General features: G+C 33.9%; 1 protein-coding gene and 1 non-coding gene across 2 annotated transcripts; both read right to left on the bottom strand.

Moving 5' to 3' along the window:
• Positions 1–849: 849 nt before the first annotated feature.
• On the bottom strand, positions 850–11,233 carry LOC133294251 (NAC domain-containing protein 41-like). The gene is made up of 4 exons (XM_061492903.1): positions 11,122–11,233; positions 1,467–1,906; positions 1,198–1,347; positions 850–1,065 (listed from the first exon to the last, which is right to left on the bottom strand). The coding sequence occupies exons 1-4, from the start codon at positions 11,231–11,233 to the stop codon at positions 850–852; spliced, it is 918 nt and encodes a 305-aa protein (XP_061348887.1).
• Positions 11,234–17,237: 6,004 nt separating this feature from the next.
• Positions 17,238–17,344, bottom strand: LOC133294254 (small nucleolar RNA R71). The gene has a single exon (XR_009749172.1). It is a non-coding gene; the product is annotated as a small nucleolar RNA R71 (small nucleolar RNA).
• Between the last annotated feature and the right edge of the window lie 421 nt (positions 17,345–17,765).

The following is a 17,765-nucleotide window of genomic DNA, read 5'->3' as shown; positions in this document are numbered from 1 at the left end:
CAAATAATTTGAACCACAAGCAATGAGCAAAATAATTTTAAAAGAATCAGAGTTAGTTTTTAAAGAAAGAGAGGTGAAATTACTCTATTCTTGTCAAAGTGATGAAAATAACATTACTACATACAATTTAGAGTGGACCATGTCATAAAAATATGACCACTTAATCCGCTCCCTTAAACTAAAAGTACTCTATTTAGTAACCATTCGTAACTTTAGAAAGAAAGAAAGAAAATATATAGGGTAATTCAAGAAATAGAAAAACAATTGAAGTAGAGGAAAAATAAAATGGCAAATAGAGAGTGAAATCATTTAGATATTACATTCAACATGTTCCTCATCACATATGCATTTCATCGAGAAGGTAGAATGCAAAAATGATTCCCTTATAGCTACTATATGCAATACATCATAGAAGCCCTAAATCAGCCACCACGTAAAAAAATAAAGAGGGAGAGCGAAAGAAGTCTAGCATAATTCACGCAACGTGTGCAGAGGAGAAGGAAAATGAAAATCAAATTGAACACATTTTGGAATATTGAAATTGAACAACAATAACAGAAAACACTATTGAAGAATTTTGGCAATCAAATTCAACGAGAAATTTAGAAATGTTAGTGATCCTTCATGAGCCATAATCAATCATGTTAGGGAAGCTATCCTTAATGTTGGATCTCGCGAGCGAGGCATTACCGATGGTGGTTCCATTGGTTTCCAAGGATAAGCTCTGGCTCTGAGTCATAGTCTAATTTGCTGCACTCAATTGTAATCGGTTTAACATAGCCCCGTAAAAAGAAAAAAGCAAAAAAGTACAAGACAGTTAAAAACTTAAGGACAAAGACCGATGGAAAATCATAAGTAGGATAACGATAACCTCTCCAATAAAAATTCATTATAAAATGTATTAGGAAGCATTTGGATCTCTTCTTCTTGGACTAAGACTCCATTAGCCTCTCTCATCTGCATCGAAAATAAATGTGGCCAAGTCATGGTGAGACCATCATCTTCTTTTTCCTTATATACCAACTCAGTTCTCTTGGAAATCTCCACCTCATTCGTCCTGTCGACCTAAGACATAAGACAGAGAATGCAAGAAGACACTGTTAAAGAGATGTGTGATCAACGTATATAAATTATGTTCAGAATCATAAAAATGTAAAAAAAATCAAAACCCTGAAAAGAATAACACACCATTCTTACATGTGTGGTAGGAGCTTCAAGTTCAAGAACAACCGTCTTTCTCGTTTGCTTCACAGTGAAATCTTTTTGTCTAATTCTTTTCACTCCCTGCTTTTTGTGAAGATCATGTCTTAAATTCTTTCTGAATCTACATAGAACATAGTTGTCGGCCTACATGCAAAATAGATATGATAATCAATTTAACAAACCGAACAAGAACAATATTTCTTAAAAAAAAAACAGGAACAAATTTGAATACAAAAAAAAAATGACAGTAATAGAGTTCTTACAGATCCATTGTGTAACAATGAAGAATCAAGTCTGTATTCATGCAAGATCCAAGCACCATCATGGTTGGTGCCATTTTTCTCAAATCGTAAACGTCTCCTTATCCCAATACATTGCATTGTGCCATTGGCCATAACCTTTTTTCCCTTGTCTTCAGCTTCCCAAGAACCACACCCAATGGTACGAACAGAGCGTGTGCCACTGGAGAATTTTTTCTTTAAGGTGGTGAAGAAGTAAATGTCAGTTCCACCGTAAGAGTTAGAATCTCCAAAGGCTTCCCAAATCTCCCAAGGGTTCTTTTCACCATATAAATCATATTCAAGAATAGTAACATCTCTAGGCAATGGTTTCCCATTGACCTTGTTGTAAAGAAACAACTGGATGAGTTCATCATCGGTGGGTTTGAACTCTTTCCTTGAACAAGAAATAAGAGCCATCAAATCTGTGATAATTTGCAAATAGAATTTGAAAGAATGTAAGAAAAAACACAGTGCAGTCGATGAAGAATGTTGAAGAGAACCACAAGACAGCTAGCTTTGTATATATATATATACATTGGTTTTGACCATTTGATTTAGTTATGCGGTAATAGATATTCTTTTTTTTTTTTTGGTATATACGGTAATAGAAATTCTGAACGTTGTAATAAACAATTGGACTCAATTACCCGCTTGAATTTAAACTACCGCCAAAACAAACCGTGACATATTGCTTTCTTTTAATTTTTTTTATAAGTCTAAAACGGGAAAATTAATGTGCATTTGAATTCCCTACTTTCAAAAAAACTAGTATATTACCCGTGCGATGCACAGGAAAAGAAAGTTCAAAATTTTTGTCGTCCTCTGTGATTGGTTAATCGCACTGCAAACCTTATACTTACAAAAAACTGTGTTGTTATTTTGTTCTATATTTCAGGTGAAAAAAATTACAGCATTTACACAAAACTTTGCAAATATCAACCACAAACAGAAATCTGCTATTTAGATGGATACTTAATTACCAAATGGTGGTAGCTCAGTTGGCGCATGGGAGCTGAGCAGGTGGGGGTGAGAACATGTGTTCGAACCTCTCCAGTACCACCTTTGGGAGGGGTTTAAAGCCTTAATCCTAGACCCGCCCCGAATCGGACTAATCGCGAAGCGATGAACCGATGGAATATTTCCAAAAAAAGATGGATAATTAATTTTGCTTACAACTATATCATAATACGTTATAATACACCATGTTAACATGAGAAAGGGATATAAAAAGAAAAATGCGTACAAATCATTGCAAACTATAATTATTATTTGCAAGGATTTGTGTCGTTAGTATTTGAAATTTTACAAATTTGTATTTACCAAAATTAAAATCAGATTTAGGTATTCAATTATAAAAGAAGAAGGATGAAATTTTAATTTAATTATAAACATGTGTTTGTGGGTCGGCCCTCCGGGCCGAGTCCAGTTTGCCACCTCTAACTATCAGCATGTAAAAGGTTTTTATACTTATCCACAAAATAAGAATTTTATAGTTGCGTCTAGCTTTTTATATTTTATCTCAGAAATGAACTTTCATTTACTACAATCAGATTTATAAAATAAAAATAAATAATTATTTTTTTTGCAAGGATTAGTGTCGTTAGTCTTTGGAATTTCACAAATTTGTATTTATAAAAATTGAGATCAGATTTAGTAATTTAATTATAAAAGAAGAAAGATAAAATTTCAATTGAATTATAAAAATATATTGCGGGCCGGCCCTCCGGGCCGAGCCTAGTTTTCCACCTCTAGCTGTCAAAATTTTATATAGATAATTATTTTTTTGCAAGTATTTGTGTTAATTACACTCTTGCAATAAAAAATGAAAGTTTAATTTCTTTCTTATGTACTAAATAAAAATTTTCATTTTTATAGTTCTTAAATTTTAAAAAATAAAATTTACAGAATGACAAACGTCATTTTTTATTTAAATTTAAAATTTAAAACTTTTTATATTAATTATACATATTTTTTTATATATTTTTTTTCTATTTTAATTTATGATTTTTATATATTTTTTTAATTGGTTATACATGTATATTTAAAATTTTTATGTTAAAATTTAAATTTATTTTTTGTGAAGTATAAATTATGCCATTTCTTATTTTTTTTAATTTGAAATTTTAAATAATTTTTATCGACTATAAATGTATTTTTATAATTTTAAATATTTTATTTTTAATCTATAATTTTATATTAAATTTAATTTTATTATATATATCTCTTTTTACACTGCAGAAACATTAAATGCTGAACTATTTTTTCACCTATCAAATTCAAAATTTAAATTTAAATGTTTGAATTTTAAATATTAAAACATTTTCTCACTTAATAGACATAATAATAAATATTATTAATAAACTTAAATTCCTTCACAAAAAGTAGTGGAAAACATGTATAAAAAACCGTGCATATTCTCCAAGTAATAATTTCTAGTTATTCACTCACGAGTAGGGGTGATAAACGAGCCAAGGGCCTTTCTGGGGTCTTTGGCTCGGCTCGTGAAGGCCTGAGCTTATATGCCTAATATTGGTTGTTGGAACCAGTCTTGGACTTTTATAAAAGCTCGTTTAGTAAAAAGGCCTCAGGCTCCAATTCAAAAGTTCGGCCTTGAAGCCTCTCAGGCTGGCCTAGTATATTAATTTTTATTTTTATTTATATTTTTTATACTATTTGTAATAGCCCTCTCTCCCCTCTCAATCCATTTCATCCCTATTTTATTAGTTAAACATACTTTTTGAATGATTTTATTCTATATTTTGCTGTTTGAATATACATTGGATTCATGAATATTTATGGAATTACTAGTGTTATTGACTGTATATTCTGTTTGGATAAATTTTTGTTGGCTTATATTTTTTTTAACAGGCTAACCGGCTAAATCAGGCTTTTATTTTTTGTAAATAAGGCAGGTCACAGGCCGATAATTATATTCATAACAGGTAAGAGGCTTCGTAAGGCTGACACATTTAAACACAGGCTCAGCCTTTTAAGACCAAAGATCGGCTCGGCCCTTTAACACCCCTACTCACGACATAGAAAATTGTGTTAATTACACTCTTACATCAAAAGAATAAAAGCTTAATTTATTTCTTATATATTAAATTACATTTTTGTAGTGATTAAATTTTTATAATTTATTTTTTACAAAATGATAGTTGTCATTTTTTATTTTTATTAAAATTTAAAATTTAAAATCTTTTGATTTAATTATAAATATTCTTTAAAAAAAAAATTGTTTAATTTATAATTTTTATATTTTTTTGAATTGTTTATACATATAAATTTAAAACGTTTACGTTAAATATTTTTCTTAAAAAAATACTTGTATGGGAATTTCTTATCGTTTTGTATTATTTTTGTACCGAGTGTCACAATTATATAACTCCATTGATAATAGATACTAATGCATTCACTTGTATTTGATTGAATGCATTAGTATGGGAAGTTGAAATAATAATTATTTTCTGGGTACAGAAAATAAGAACCCCCAACGCAACACAATGAAGAAACACTCTGTAAAAAAATATGAAATTAATATGTTATGCAATTAGAAATTTATCCATCGGTTACAAATTCATTTTCAGCAGTAAGACAAAAAAACTATTCACAGGCATCGAAGACGTTGAAGACAAAAAACACAGGCAAGCACTACACAGCATCGAAGACGTGGAATACAGGCAAAAGCTATTCACGGTAGCAAGAAACATTCCACCCTAAAAAATGGAAAAAAGAGAGAGAATAAGTATACAGAATACAAAACGAACAAAAGAGAATTAGTATACAAAAAATGAAAACGAATTAAGATCATTTATTTATAAAGGAACAAAAAAAATACAACATTAGCTACAAAAACGAACGAAGAAACAAAACACAGGTAAAAACTATTCACTGTAGCAAGAAACCTTCCGCCCTGAAAAACGAAAAAAGAGAATCAGTATAAAAAACACAAAACGAACAAAAGAGTATAAACAACAATACCTACAAACACAAACGAAGAAACGAATCGGAGGCACTCTCCCATGACGTAAATGAATCGGAGGTAAGCCAAAGGAACCAAAAAATAATACCAACACAAAAATCCACACAACACCGTAAAATAAAATTATAAACTGAGAAAAATAATAATAAAAATTTAACGTGTGTATTTGGAGCACTCCACTTACCTAAAACAGACTAAAGCATTTCAATATGTTGAAGGGAAGTGATAATCTCAGGGCCAGCAGAGGCAAACACTTGCTTGCAAGTCTGAAACAATCTCAGACCCGGTAACATATCTTCCTCTGACGATGTTGCCGGTTTTTCCTTGATTTGCTGTTAGTGTTCGTCTCTTTGGGAAATTCACACAACTCTCCCCTTTTCTTCTCAGACAACTTCAACTTCCTTGTTTTGGAAGACGAAAAGAAGAAATGAAAGAAGCTATTTTTCTCAAGGAAACAATTAGCAAAAATTGTATACAGGACAAAAGAACGAAATAACAATGCACAACGTTTCTTTTTATAGACGACGCAAGCAACAAAAGAAAAGCAATCAGAAATTAAATGAGTTGTCTGCCACCCAAAACTTTCCAAATCTCTTCCCACCATCCATAATTTTAATTCAAAATTTCAAATCATTTCAAAATTTGAATTTTAAATCAGCTGAGTAATAATTCCAATGTAAAAAGCAATTAAATCAGCTGACCAATTCCAATGTGAACAGCAGTGGGACATTCAATGCCTTGTCTGCCACCACAAATGCTCATTTATTTTTCGATTTAAAAAAAAATCAATTTTTAAAAGAAATTCTTTTTCTAATTTATCAAAGAAGGAAAGTTTTTTTTTTTTTTTTTTTGATAACAAGAAGGAAAGTTTTTATATGCCCTGTAGTGTGAACACAATTTTCAGAATTAAGCAGGGAGTGACACATCAGCGTTTGCAACATTGAACTCTCCTATATATATATATATATATATATATATATATATATATATATATATATATATATATATATATATATATATATATATATATATAGACTAGAGATGAGAGTTACATTGTAACAAAGACGCTGTTTTCGTAATCGAATCTATAATTTTACAATGGTTCCATACTCAACTTTATTTTTAATATAAATTTTTTATCTGAAAAGTTTCGGGTAACATTTAATTCAAGATTTATTAGTCAAAAAATTAAAGAAGTTATAGAAATTTTTACTATATTATTTTTATAAAAAATTGAATCAACATGATTAAAAAAAACTGTCTTAACTATTGTTTCAACCGAATGCATAAAATTAAAATTGAAAATATAATTAAAATTACAATTATAAAAGTTATATAATACTCCTTAGTAGCAATACCTCTGTTACGTAAATAAATTGTTGGGCATTGAATATGAAATTGTTACAATACAATTCTTAGTGGAAATTATCTCATGGATTTTACTAATTAAACTCTTTCATGAACGATATATAATTTGAACTTGATTAAAAGAACAAACATGAGACCAATTATATTTCGAAACAAAATTAAGAATGTTGTGCACCAAAATTTACCTTTTTTCCCAAAAGATTTATGGAGTACGGATCCACTGGATTGACTCGTGTATCTATTTTATAAGATCATTTTATGTGAAAAATATAAAAATTTAATCATTCATTGTCAATAGACAACAATTAAAATGACAATTCCATCTTTGGTGATTTACGAGCTTTATCATTAAAATAATTGTTATCAATTGATTTGTCGAATGAATTTTTTTTTCACGAGCATAATAAGAAAGGGCATAAAAGGATCCATTCCCACCCTAAGGTGGTCAATGTCTACGGAAGTTCCAAAAAATGAAAGATGGTTGTAAGAACCCGCACCATTAATTAAGGAAGTTAATTAATTAATTATGAGAAATTAGGAAATAATTCCATAATTGACCCTAATAATTATGATAAGGCTTAAATAATTATGGTAAGTGATTCATAATGCTGAAAGTCGCTTCTCTGACGAAAAGTGCAGATACCGGTTCTGCTACTCAGTATAAATGGGTACCGATGAAGTATCTCGAAAAATTATAATAAGTGCATGAATATTCCTAGAATAATATATAGGACTGTGATTCCAAGTTCCAAGTTAAAATAATGAGAACTGGTGTCAGAACTGATACTGGTTATGTAAAAGCGCGTACCGAAAAGGTGCTGCGAAAAATAAAATAAAAATATAGAAAATCTTAAAAAAATGAGTAGGTTCAGAATCCCAAGTTTGAGATTAAAATGCTAAGCGTAGCTATTTTTGTTAATACAGTGTGATTAAACGTAATCCACTTATAAATACTAAGAGGCACAAACTTCTAGGTCATTTCCTCTCATGCTATGTGCCTCCATTTCTCTAGAACACCACCAGCGACCTTGTCACCCCTTCTTCTCCACTTGGTGAGCCAAAGTGACCACCTTTCTCCATTGTTTCTTCATCATATCTCCATGGTTATGTGTGATTGAGACTTGGGTGGGAGAAATGCTTTTGTTTTCAGAGTATAGGTTCTGTTTGAGGGTTCTTGTGGGGCTGAGTTGTGAGTTTTCTTGTTGAGGGCCTTTATCATGGTATTTTGAGCTTCAAGGTGTGACCTTTGAAGAGAAAGAACTACTCTTGATCACCATTTTCGTGGGTTGTGCTTAGCCTGACTTTGGGAGCTTCATGTGAGCTCCAAAAGCATCATCTATTTCTGTTTTAAGCTTGGGTAAGCTTCACCACCTTTGATCATGAGTTTTAATGGTTAAAAGTGGAGTCTTGGCATGTTTATTGAGTTGTTTAAAGTAACCAACCAGTTTATGAACCTAAATGGACTTAAAGATGCATGCTTTAACGTATTGAAGTGTTAAAAACCGAAACTTTGGAGTGATATCTCGCGAAATGCAGAAACTGCATTCTGTCGCGAAATATCCGGATATGGGTTCTTGTGATATCCGAATGTGGATATCCGGATACGATATCCGGATATGTCCCCGATAAATATCCGGATATTTTGGGTTTTCAAGAACAGTAGCGGTACTGTTCATACAAAAGGTTGTTTAGGGTTAGTGGACCCATGATTGGCTTATGTGGACTCCTGTTGTAATTAATCTAAGTCAGAATCAAAGTAATTAAGGGCTTGTGGCTTTGTGAGAAGCCTAAAGACAAGAAACGTAAAGGAAATGTGTTGTCTTTATGTCATATGCTTGTATGTTTGAATATTGATATGATTGTTGGTCTAAAACAGATTGTGATTCTGCTGTGTGTGGACTTTGAGCTTGTATGGACTCTTAGCTCGAATAGTTAGCTTGCAAGGTAAGCTTTCGTGTCCTCGGTTTAGCCATTGTTTGTTCCACCATGTCCTATGGGGGGATGATTATATGCATGATGTGTTTTCATGTACTGTTTTATTGAAATGCTATTGAGTCGTTAAGTGCAATTGCTTTATGATATGAATGTGATGTTTCGCCTAGCCAAGAAGCCATGGGGTGGACGGGTACAACATGGGCATGTACTGTGTGGGTAATAGACGTATTCCTGCACTTCTCTGATCAGTAGAATAGTTATAATACACATGACATAATTATCTGCTGCATTGCACTGGTTTTGGAACTAATATTGAATTACTGCTTTTAGAACTTATATTGCACATGTAAGTGAGCTTGGGGTGGAAGATCCTTGAGGACCCCTTGTCTTACTGAGATTTCTGTTTAGAGATCTCACCCCACGTTTGGGGCGCTTATTTCAGGTTCAGGTAATGCGGGGGTTGAGACCTCCAACGGCAGGAGGCCGGAGCTTAGCTGATTTATATGTTGTTATGCTGATATTGTTGGATGCTGAATTATGCCATTGCTATTTGCTGTTAGCTTTATGATTATGTTGTTGTTGTTGTTGAGACCTTGTTTGACTATGTTACCTTATTTGGTGAGCATGAGGATTGTCCATGCCACACTGAGTGACTATGTCTTACTTTAGCTTCAAGTTGTATTAATGTATCAGGATTATGTCCGGACTACGTGTTGTAGTTCCGTGATTTTAGATACTCACAGTTAATTATATTTTGAGGTATTTCAGTTAGCTGTCCTTTGTAATTTACATATAGGCAATGTTTTGAAATGAATTAAGTAATTCAACTTGGTAAGGATGATGACGTCATAATTGAACAGAAAAAGATATTCCGCATTTTTAATTAAGCGTGGCTTAATACGATGTCATGTTAACAAACCGGGTATACACGGGGTGTTACAATGGCTAACCACCTTGCTTATAAGTTCAAATAAACCAAAATATGGATATCTAGAAGTTGCCTTACATATAAGTTCAAACAAACCAAACTAAGCAGTAGTACAAGTCTCGTAATTGATCAAATAGGCACAGGTTATAATGACCCCAACTAGTAAATCTTAGGTAGAGATTTAATTTAAGGATTTAAATGTCGTAATTAAATTCAGAACATGATTTCGAGTGTTTTCACTTTATTCATGACTAGGTCATGAACAATGACTTCTGTCGGGTATTCTGCACTGCTGTGTAGCAACCGATAGAACTCAAAAATGAGAAAAAGAAATCCAATTTATGCCTAATATGTTATTTTAGGACAAAAAATGTAATATATATTAAGTTTGTAAGATTAATTATAAGTAGTGTAAATTAAGTAGGTAAAATACACATATTCTATTTTTTCCACTGAAATGACACTAGGAGAGAGAAAACATAACTCCACTTCCTTCTTCCCTTCATATGGTGGATTAACTTTTCCGTCTAATAATAATTCTTATGTAATTGCAATGCTAAAATAAAACCTGAATTACCTCGTACTCATAAATAACAATTCAAAAGCATCCATAACTCATGATGCTATAATACAAATACTCAAGTCAATAAATAATCCATCAAGTCTAGTTATAATAAAGTCTCCTCATGGTAGAATGAATAATCGTAATATGCATGACTCATAACAATAATAAAATCTCTATGCTGGCCTCTTGCCTCTTTTAGTGTCTGTCTCACGAACGTCTTCTCCTGAAAATGTGCCCCAAAAAAGGGTGAGATTTCTAACAAAAATCTCAGTAAAACAAGGGGTCCTCAAGGAATCCTCCACCCCAAGCTCACTTGCAAGTATAATATAGGTTCTAAAAAAGTGCAGGCAGTATATAAAGAAGCAGATTAATAACAAGATACCAGGCCATTTATAGCAGTAAACAATGCAGTATATAAAATAAGCATGCCATATGATATATCAAATGAGTGTGCAATGCCGCATATGTCCATGTCATGTGTGTATGCATCCTGCTGGCTAGAGAATATAATGTAGGGATTACGTATGTCTGCAACCCACAGTACAAGGAGTCCATCATGTACCTCACACACGGAGTTACCATCTTGCATGTGGCCTGACATGCTCAGGGATTTTCGTCTCACGTGGAATACCCCGCATACAGATACATATGGCAAATGCACTAGATCATAATCCAGCTCAACATCATATCTAATACTCATAACATAAACAGATATAATTCCATAATCCAGCTCAACAACTTATCCAATACTCATAACATAAACATATATTATTCCATAAAACATACCATGCACATAAACCAATCCCCCATGGGGTTTGGCAAAACAAGCAACGGATAAAATCGAGGACCAAAAGCTTACCTGTATCGGTAAAGTCCTCTAATACCAACTCAGTATCAACGTGGTGACCAACAACCAAACAATCCAGGGAGTCACAATATGGTTTAATGGAAATTACATCATCAATAATCATATCTTACAATTTCATGTCAAATGGAACATGTTTTTTTTTTCGTTTAGCGTACTGCAGGCTTCTTCCAAAGCCCCCAAGCATAAATCGTCTTTACAATTTTTAAAACTGTAGTTATATCTCTTTAGGAAAAAATTTAAGATTTTAATATGTTAAACTAGATATCTCAAGCTTTCCAACGACATATTTTATGTCTCATTTGGAGTTGTATAACTCTGGTTATGTTTTTCGTAAAGTGATTGCTGTAAACTGAATTTCCTTCAACCAAGATGCAACTTCAATTGACACTGGGATCAAACCACTTATCCAATAGCTACGAAATTTTACAGAGTTGTATCCCTATGCCTTAGCTTCACATAGGTCCAAATGGAACTCGATTTGGAGCTCTGTAGCTCCAGATATCAATTTTTTACTAAGAGGGGTCCGTTGCTGTCTACATATCCGGATATTTTACAGCAGTGGCCAAAAACAGCATCCCAGTACAAAAATATCCATTAAAATACCATCTTTCACCTAGATACATATATTCCATCAACTTAGCATGCATTTTAACACTTAAGTTCATCAACCAACGTTCAAGTTATCAAAACTCATAATTTTACATCTTCAAATCATGTTATTTTCATAAAAACACTAAGGGAAGTGTTGAGGTATATACCCATGAGCTTCAAAACGGAAAAAGGAAGGGACTTCATGGTCTGCAACCCACTTTTCACTGCTGTCAAAACAAGTGCACGAAAAGGGCTTGTCAAAAGATGGTTCTTTCTTCTCAAAGGTGACTCTTTCGTGCTCCAATGGTGGTATAAAGGCCTCCAACTCACTCAACAAAGAAGAATAGTTCTCTAACTTCACAAGGCAGTAGCTAGAACCTTTCAAGAATGGATCCTAGAAGTTGCTTGCTTCCAAGTGTTTGGGATGATCAAAATGAGAGGAGATGAACAAAGGTGAAATCTTGCTTGGTTTCCATGGAGGAACTCAAGCTTATTTGGAGAAGAAGAGAAGAGTCACTCATCAGCCATGCACACTAAAGGAAGGCAGCTAGCATGTGTTAGAATCACTCTAGGGTTTTGTGCCATTAACTATTTATAAGTGCACACACTTAAGCTAATAATATTAGTTTAATTAGTTATACTCTTTGTTTAACTCTAAAATTTTAGATCCTTGACCTAGACATTTTTCTAGAAATTATCATATTTTTACATTAATTTTTCAAACACTTCACTAGTACACGTTTTATACAGCGAAATAGCCAGTATATGTTCTGATATCACTGCTTATTATTTTTACTGCAAACTTGATATTCTTAACCTAGATATTTTTATAGGAATATTCATATTTTTATTTCCATTTTTCGAGTAACATCGCCGGTATCCATTTATACCGTAAAATACCCGGTGTTTGCACTTTCCTTCTGAAAAGTGGCTTAATATTAATTATCATGTTCTTTCCATATTTATCCAAAGTTAACTATGGAATTATTTCTTAAATCATATTTAACTCATTAATTTTCTAATTTAGCGGTGCGAGTTCTTACATACCTCATCTCCAAGCTGCTCATCGCGTGCTTGCTTATGTCAAGGCCACTGTTGGTCAATGATTGTTCTTTCCCTCCACTTCTTCTTCTCAGTTGCAGGTATTTTGTGATTTTGATTGGGCCTCTTGTCCAGACAGCAGGAGATTCATCTCTAGATTATGCATTTTCCTTGGAAATTCTCTGATTTCTTGAAAGTCTAAGAAACAACATACCGTTTCTCGCAGTTCAGCAGAGGCTGAGTACTGTTCCATGGCTCATACTACCTGTGAAGTCATTTGGTTAGTTCATTTGCTCAAGGATCTTGGCTTTCCTCATCCTTCTACAGCGCATCTATTTTGTGATAATCAATCAGCCTTACACATAGCAGCTAACCCGGTCTTTCATGAGTGCACAAAGCACATTGAAATAGATTGTCATCTTGTTTGTGATTGCATTACTCGTGGCACATTGAAGACTTTTCACATCAACTCTTGTCATCAACTTGCAGACATGACAAAGGCTCTGCCTCCATCTCTTTTTTCTGTTCTTTTATCCAAGATGGGAATCATTAACATTTACTCCCCATCTTGAGGGGGAGTATTACAATAAGTCATTTTTTTTTTATTTTTTTTCATTATATTTTCTTTTAATGACCACATCAGCTGAGTGGTTATAACAAAATTGTTTTGCTAATATCTTTTGCTCAATATATTCCCATTCTTTTGTACAGACCAAGAGAGAGAATAAATATACAGAATTTAGTTTGTTTCTCATTCTTCTTTCTACTAGAAATATTGGTTTGGTATTTCCCTAAAAAACTTAAACAAGACCAATGGAAAATCCTAAGTAGAATGGCGAAAACTTCTCCAATAACAATTCATTGTAAAATGTATTGGGAAGCATTTGAATATCTTCTTCTTGGACTAATTAAGACTCCATTAGCATCTCTCATTTGCGATGAAAATAACTCTGGCCAAGTCATGGCGAGATCATCTTCTTGTTCCTTATACACGAACGTAGTTCTCTTGGAAATCTCCACCTCCTTCGTCCTATCGACCTAAAACAAAGAATACAAGAAAACAATATTAAAAAGATGTGTGATCAACGTATATAAATTATGATCAGAATCACTAAAACGTAAAAAAATCAAAACGTTGAAAGAATAACACACCATTCTTAACTTTCTTTATAATTCTAAAATTTTCTTTTTAATATATATTATTAAATTTTTTCTAAATTAACTATATAATACCCCTTAAACTTTCATATTTTTTCCATCTAAATATTTTAAATTTTATTAAAATTTAAAATATTTAACAAATATAGCACAATACTTACATGTGTGGTGGGAGCTTCAAGTCCAAGAACAACGGTTTTCCTCAGCTAGGTCTTAGTGATGTCTTCAAGTCCAAGAACAACGGTCTTCCTTGGTTGCTTCACAGTGAAGTCTTCTTGTCTAGTTCTTTTCACACCCTATTTTTTTGTGAAGATCATGTCTTAAATTCATTTTAAATCAGCATAAAACATAGTTGTCGGCCTACATACAAGATAGATACGATAATCAATTTAACGTTTGTAAAACCGAACAAGATCAAGATTTCTTAAAAGAGAACAGGAAAAATTTGAAAACCCTAAACCCTAAAGATTAAATAACAAAGTATAGTACTTACAAATGCATTGTCTAACAATGAAGAATCAATTCTATATTCATGCAAGATCCAAGCACCATCATGGTTGGTGCCACCCTTTTCAAATTGTAAACATCCCCTTATCCCAATACAATGCATTGTGCCATTGGCCATAACCTTTTTTCCCTTGTCTTCCACTTCCCAAGAACCACACCTAATGGTGCGAACGAGCGTGTGCCAGTGGAGAACTTTTACTTTAAGGTGGTGAAGAAGTAAAGGTCAATTCCACCATAAGAGTTAGAACCTCTAAAGGCTTCTCCAATCTCCCAAGGGTTCTTTTCACCATATAGGTCATATTCAAGGATCGTAACATCTTTAGGCAATGGTTTCCCATTGACCTTATTGTAAAGAAACAACTGGATGAGTTTATCATTGGTGGGTTTGAACTCTTTCCTTGAAGATGGAATGGGAGCCATCGAATCTTTGAAAATTTGCAAATAGAATTAGAAAAAATGTAAGAGAAACAGAGTGCAGTCGATGAACAATGTTGAAGAGAACCACAAGAAAGCTAGCTTTCTGTGTGTGTGTGAGTGTGTGTATATATATATATATATATATATATATAGGAAAAAATATTTCTGCAGCCACTTTAGATAAGCTTATCTACAGCTACTCATTTATAACTATGTTCTCCCGGGAGAACATAGTTATAACATTAAAGTTACTTTTTTCTATCTCTCCACGTCAGCAGACAGGTTGATGCTCACAGGCAAGTGATATGCATTCAGCATATAACGAAATATAAGCCAAAAAGAGAAAGAATGTTGATTAAATCTTAAGCAAAAAGGGCAATAATCACTGTTGATCTGTCAAAATCTTTATCAGAGATTGCATACTGATTTTATGTTGATTTCGTAGAAAAAATAGACAAACTGGAGCTAAAAAGGAAAAAGCTAAACTGCAGGCCCACGCTCACAGCGTGGGTATGACGCTCAAAGCATGAAAGGAGCTTTTCAGCCAGAGGCATCCACGCTACTAGCGTGGGATTAACGCTAGTAGCGCCAGAGATTAAAAACAAGCAAAAGCTACCACGCTACTAGCATGGCATTGACGCTAGTAGCGCCAGACTCTCAATCAGTCCACGCTTGCAGCGTGGAAACCACGCTAGTTGCGTGGAGCTCCGGGATTCTGAAAAAAAACTCCCACGCTCATAGCGTGGGAACCACGCTAGTGGCGTGGGAGGTGCGTCAATCAGCATTAAATCTGTTTTAAATCAGAGACAGATCACACTGAGATTACGACAAGGATTCAATCAAGATTCTACACCAGGTCAAAGACTATATAAATAGAGACTCAGACCTCAAGAGAAAAAGAACTTTTGCACAAAGAGGAAGACAGAGGCAGAACGCAGAGAAAACTTCTTCTCTAATTTTCTGGTTTTATTATTTTATTTTATGAATTCTTTTCAATTCTTAGAATTGTCATACATGAATATGTCTGGCTAGTTTTTAATATTGTGGTAATGGTCACAACCCTTGATGTGAACCCCTTGTAGTTTGGTTAAATTTATATTTAATTATTTTAAATTTCATTTATTTTATCCTGTTCTTCATCTTTTAATTCTTTTAGAATTGATCACTTTATTAGGATTGCGAGGGTTAGGGTTTTCAATAGGAATATTGGGATTCTAGTTCCTGACAAAGGGTAAAATAACAGTTCATGTATGCACTAGGGATAGGCTACATGAACTGCAAACGTGGAAAATTCACTGGGTTAAAGGATTAACTTGAAAAAGGATTTCTAAGGGATTAGGATTCTAATAGGGTTAATAAAGTTAAGATCACTAAGGGATTAGGGCTTAACTAATTAATTATTAGATGGTGAATTGTTTGATCAATTGGGTAATTAAATATAAACATTAATCAATATTACAAGGTGGGGATCGGAAAGGTGTTGGAGTCCTTTACTGCAATATCATTTTATATATTTTTCTCAATCTCAACCTTTTACTTTAAGTTTTCAAACTTCTTTTTGAATTGTTCACGAAATATTGAATAGTTCATAATTGTCACAACACAATTATTTCAAAAACCTCTTTTTGTTAATCCAATAAGAAAAGAATAATTAAATTAAATTTGGGCCTCAATCCTTGTGGGACGATATTCTTACTCACTTTTTATTACTTGGTACGATCGGTTCACTTGCCAATTTTACGCAACAAGTTTTTGGCGCCGTTGCCGGGGATTGACTACGCCTAATTTATTTTTAACTTTTGAATTTCTTGATTGGATTCTGTTTTGTTACTAATCTTTTTGCTACAGTTTATGCGAGGTAAAGTTCATCGAGATTCTTTACAGTTTGATCCAGAAATTGAGAAAACTGCAAAGAAAAATCGGAAGCAAGCCAAGCAAAGAAAGCAAGAAGAATTTCAGGTTCAAAGTCGCACAAAGAATCAGTGATGGCAGCTAATAATCAACCTCTGCCTCCTCCACCACCTGCAGCGGAGTTGGTGGAGTCAATTCTGGCTCCTATGTTCACAAGGCCGAACTCTAGTGTTGTCCGACCACAGATAGAGGCCAACAATTTTGACATCAACCCGTCTCTGATTAACCTGGTGGAGAAGAACGCTTTCGGCGGAGAGGATTACGAAGATGCTCACGACTTCATGGACAGATTTCTGAGAATCTGTGACACTACCAAGCATCATGGAGTGTCTGACGATGCCATCAGACTCAGGCTGTTTCCCTTTGCTTTGACCGGAAAATCCCTCAGATGGCTAGACAGACAAGCCCCTAACAGTATCCGAACATGGGACGATCTAGCAGCTAAATTCTTTGCTGAGCATTTTTCGCGGGAAAAGTACAACAAGTTGGTGAACGAAATCACCAACTTCATTCAGCAGCCGGGAGAGACGCTCTGTGCAGCCTGGATGAGATTCCAGGAGTTGATCAGAAAATGCTCTCAATATGACTTCCCAGATGAGAAGAAAGTCAGAGTCTTCTATAATGGGATGACACCAGAAACCAGGATGGTTGTCAATGGAGCAGCCGGAGGAACCATCGGTAAGAAGACAACAGCTGAGACTCTGGAACTGATTGATTACATGGCACAGAACGATAATGCTTCGACGGAAGTTCATCCAGTTCAGCCCACTCAACCCAAGAGGGGAATTTTACAACTGGGGAACAATGATGCGTCATTAGCTGAGCAAAAGATGATCTCACAACAGCTAGCCAGTCTGAACGCCAAGCTAGATAGACAAATCTCATATAAAGTTAATGTATTCAACTGTGAGTACTGCAAAGAGCCACATGAGACTAATGAGTGCCCTACACTCAATAGAGCTGAACCATTCCAGGTCAATGGAATTTGGTATGATCCAAGGCCACCACGA

This window comes from Gastrolobium bilobum, unplaced genomic scaffold (assembly GCF_033153095.1).
Source record: "Gastrolobium bilobum isolate Gb01-03AN ecotype WA unplaced genomic scaffold, APGP_CSIRO_Gbil_v1 utg12283, whole genome shotgun sequence".
In the NCBI taxonomy this organism is placed as follows: domain Eukaryota; kingdom Viridiplantae; phylum Streptophyta; class Magnoliopsida; order Fabales; family Fabaceae; genus Gastrolobium; species Gastrolobium bilobum.
Note: the sequence above shows the minus strand (reverse complement) of the source record. Positions and strands in the feature narration are given on the sequence as shown.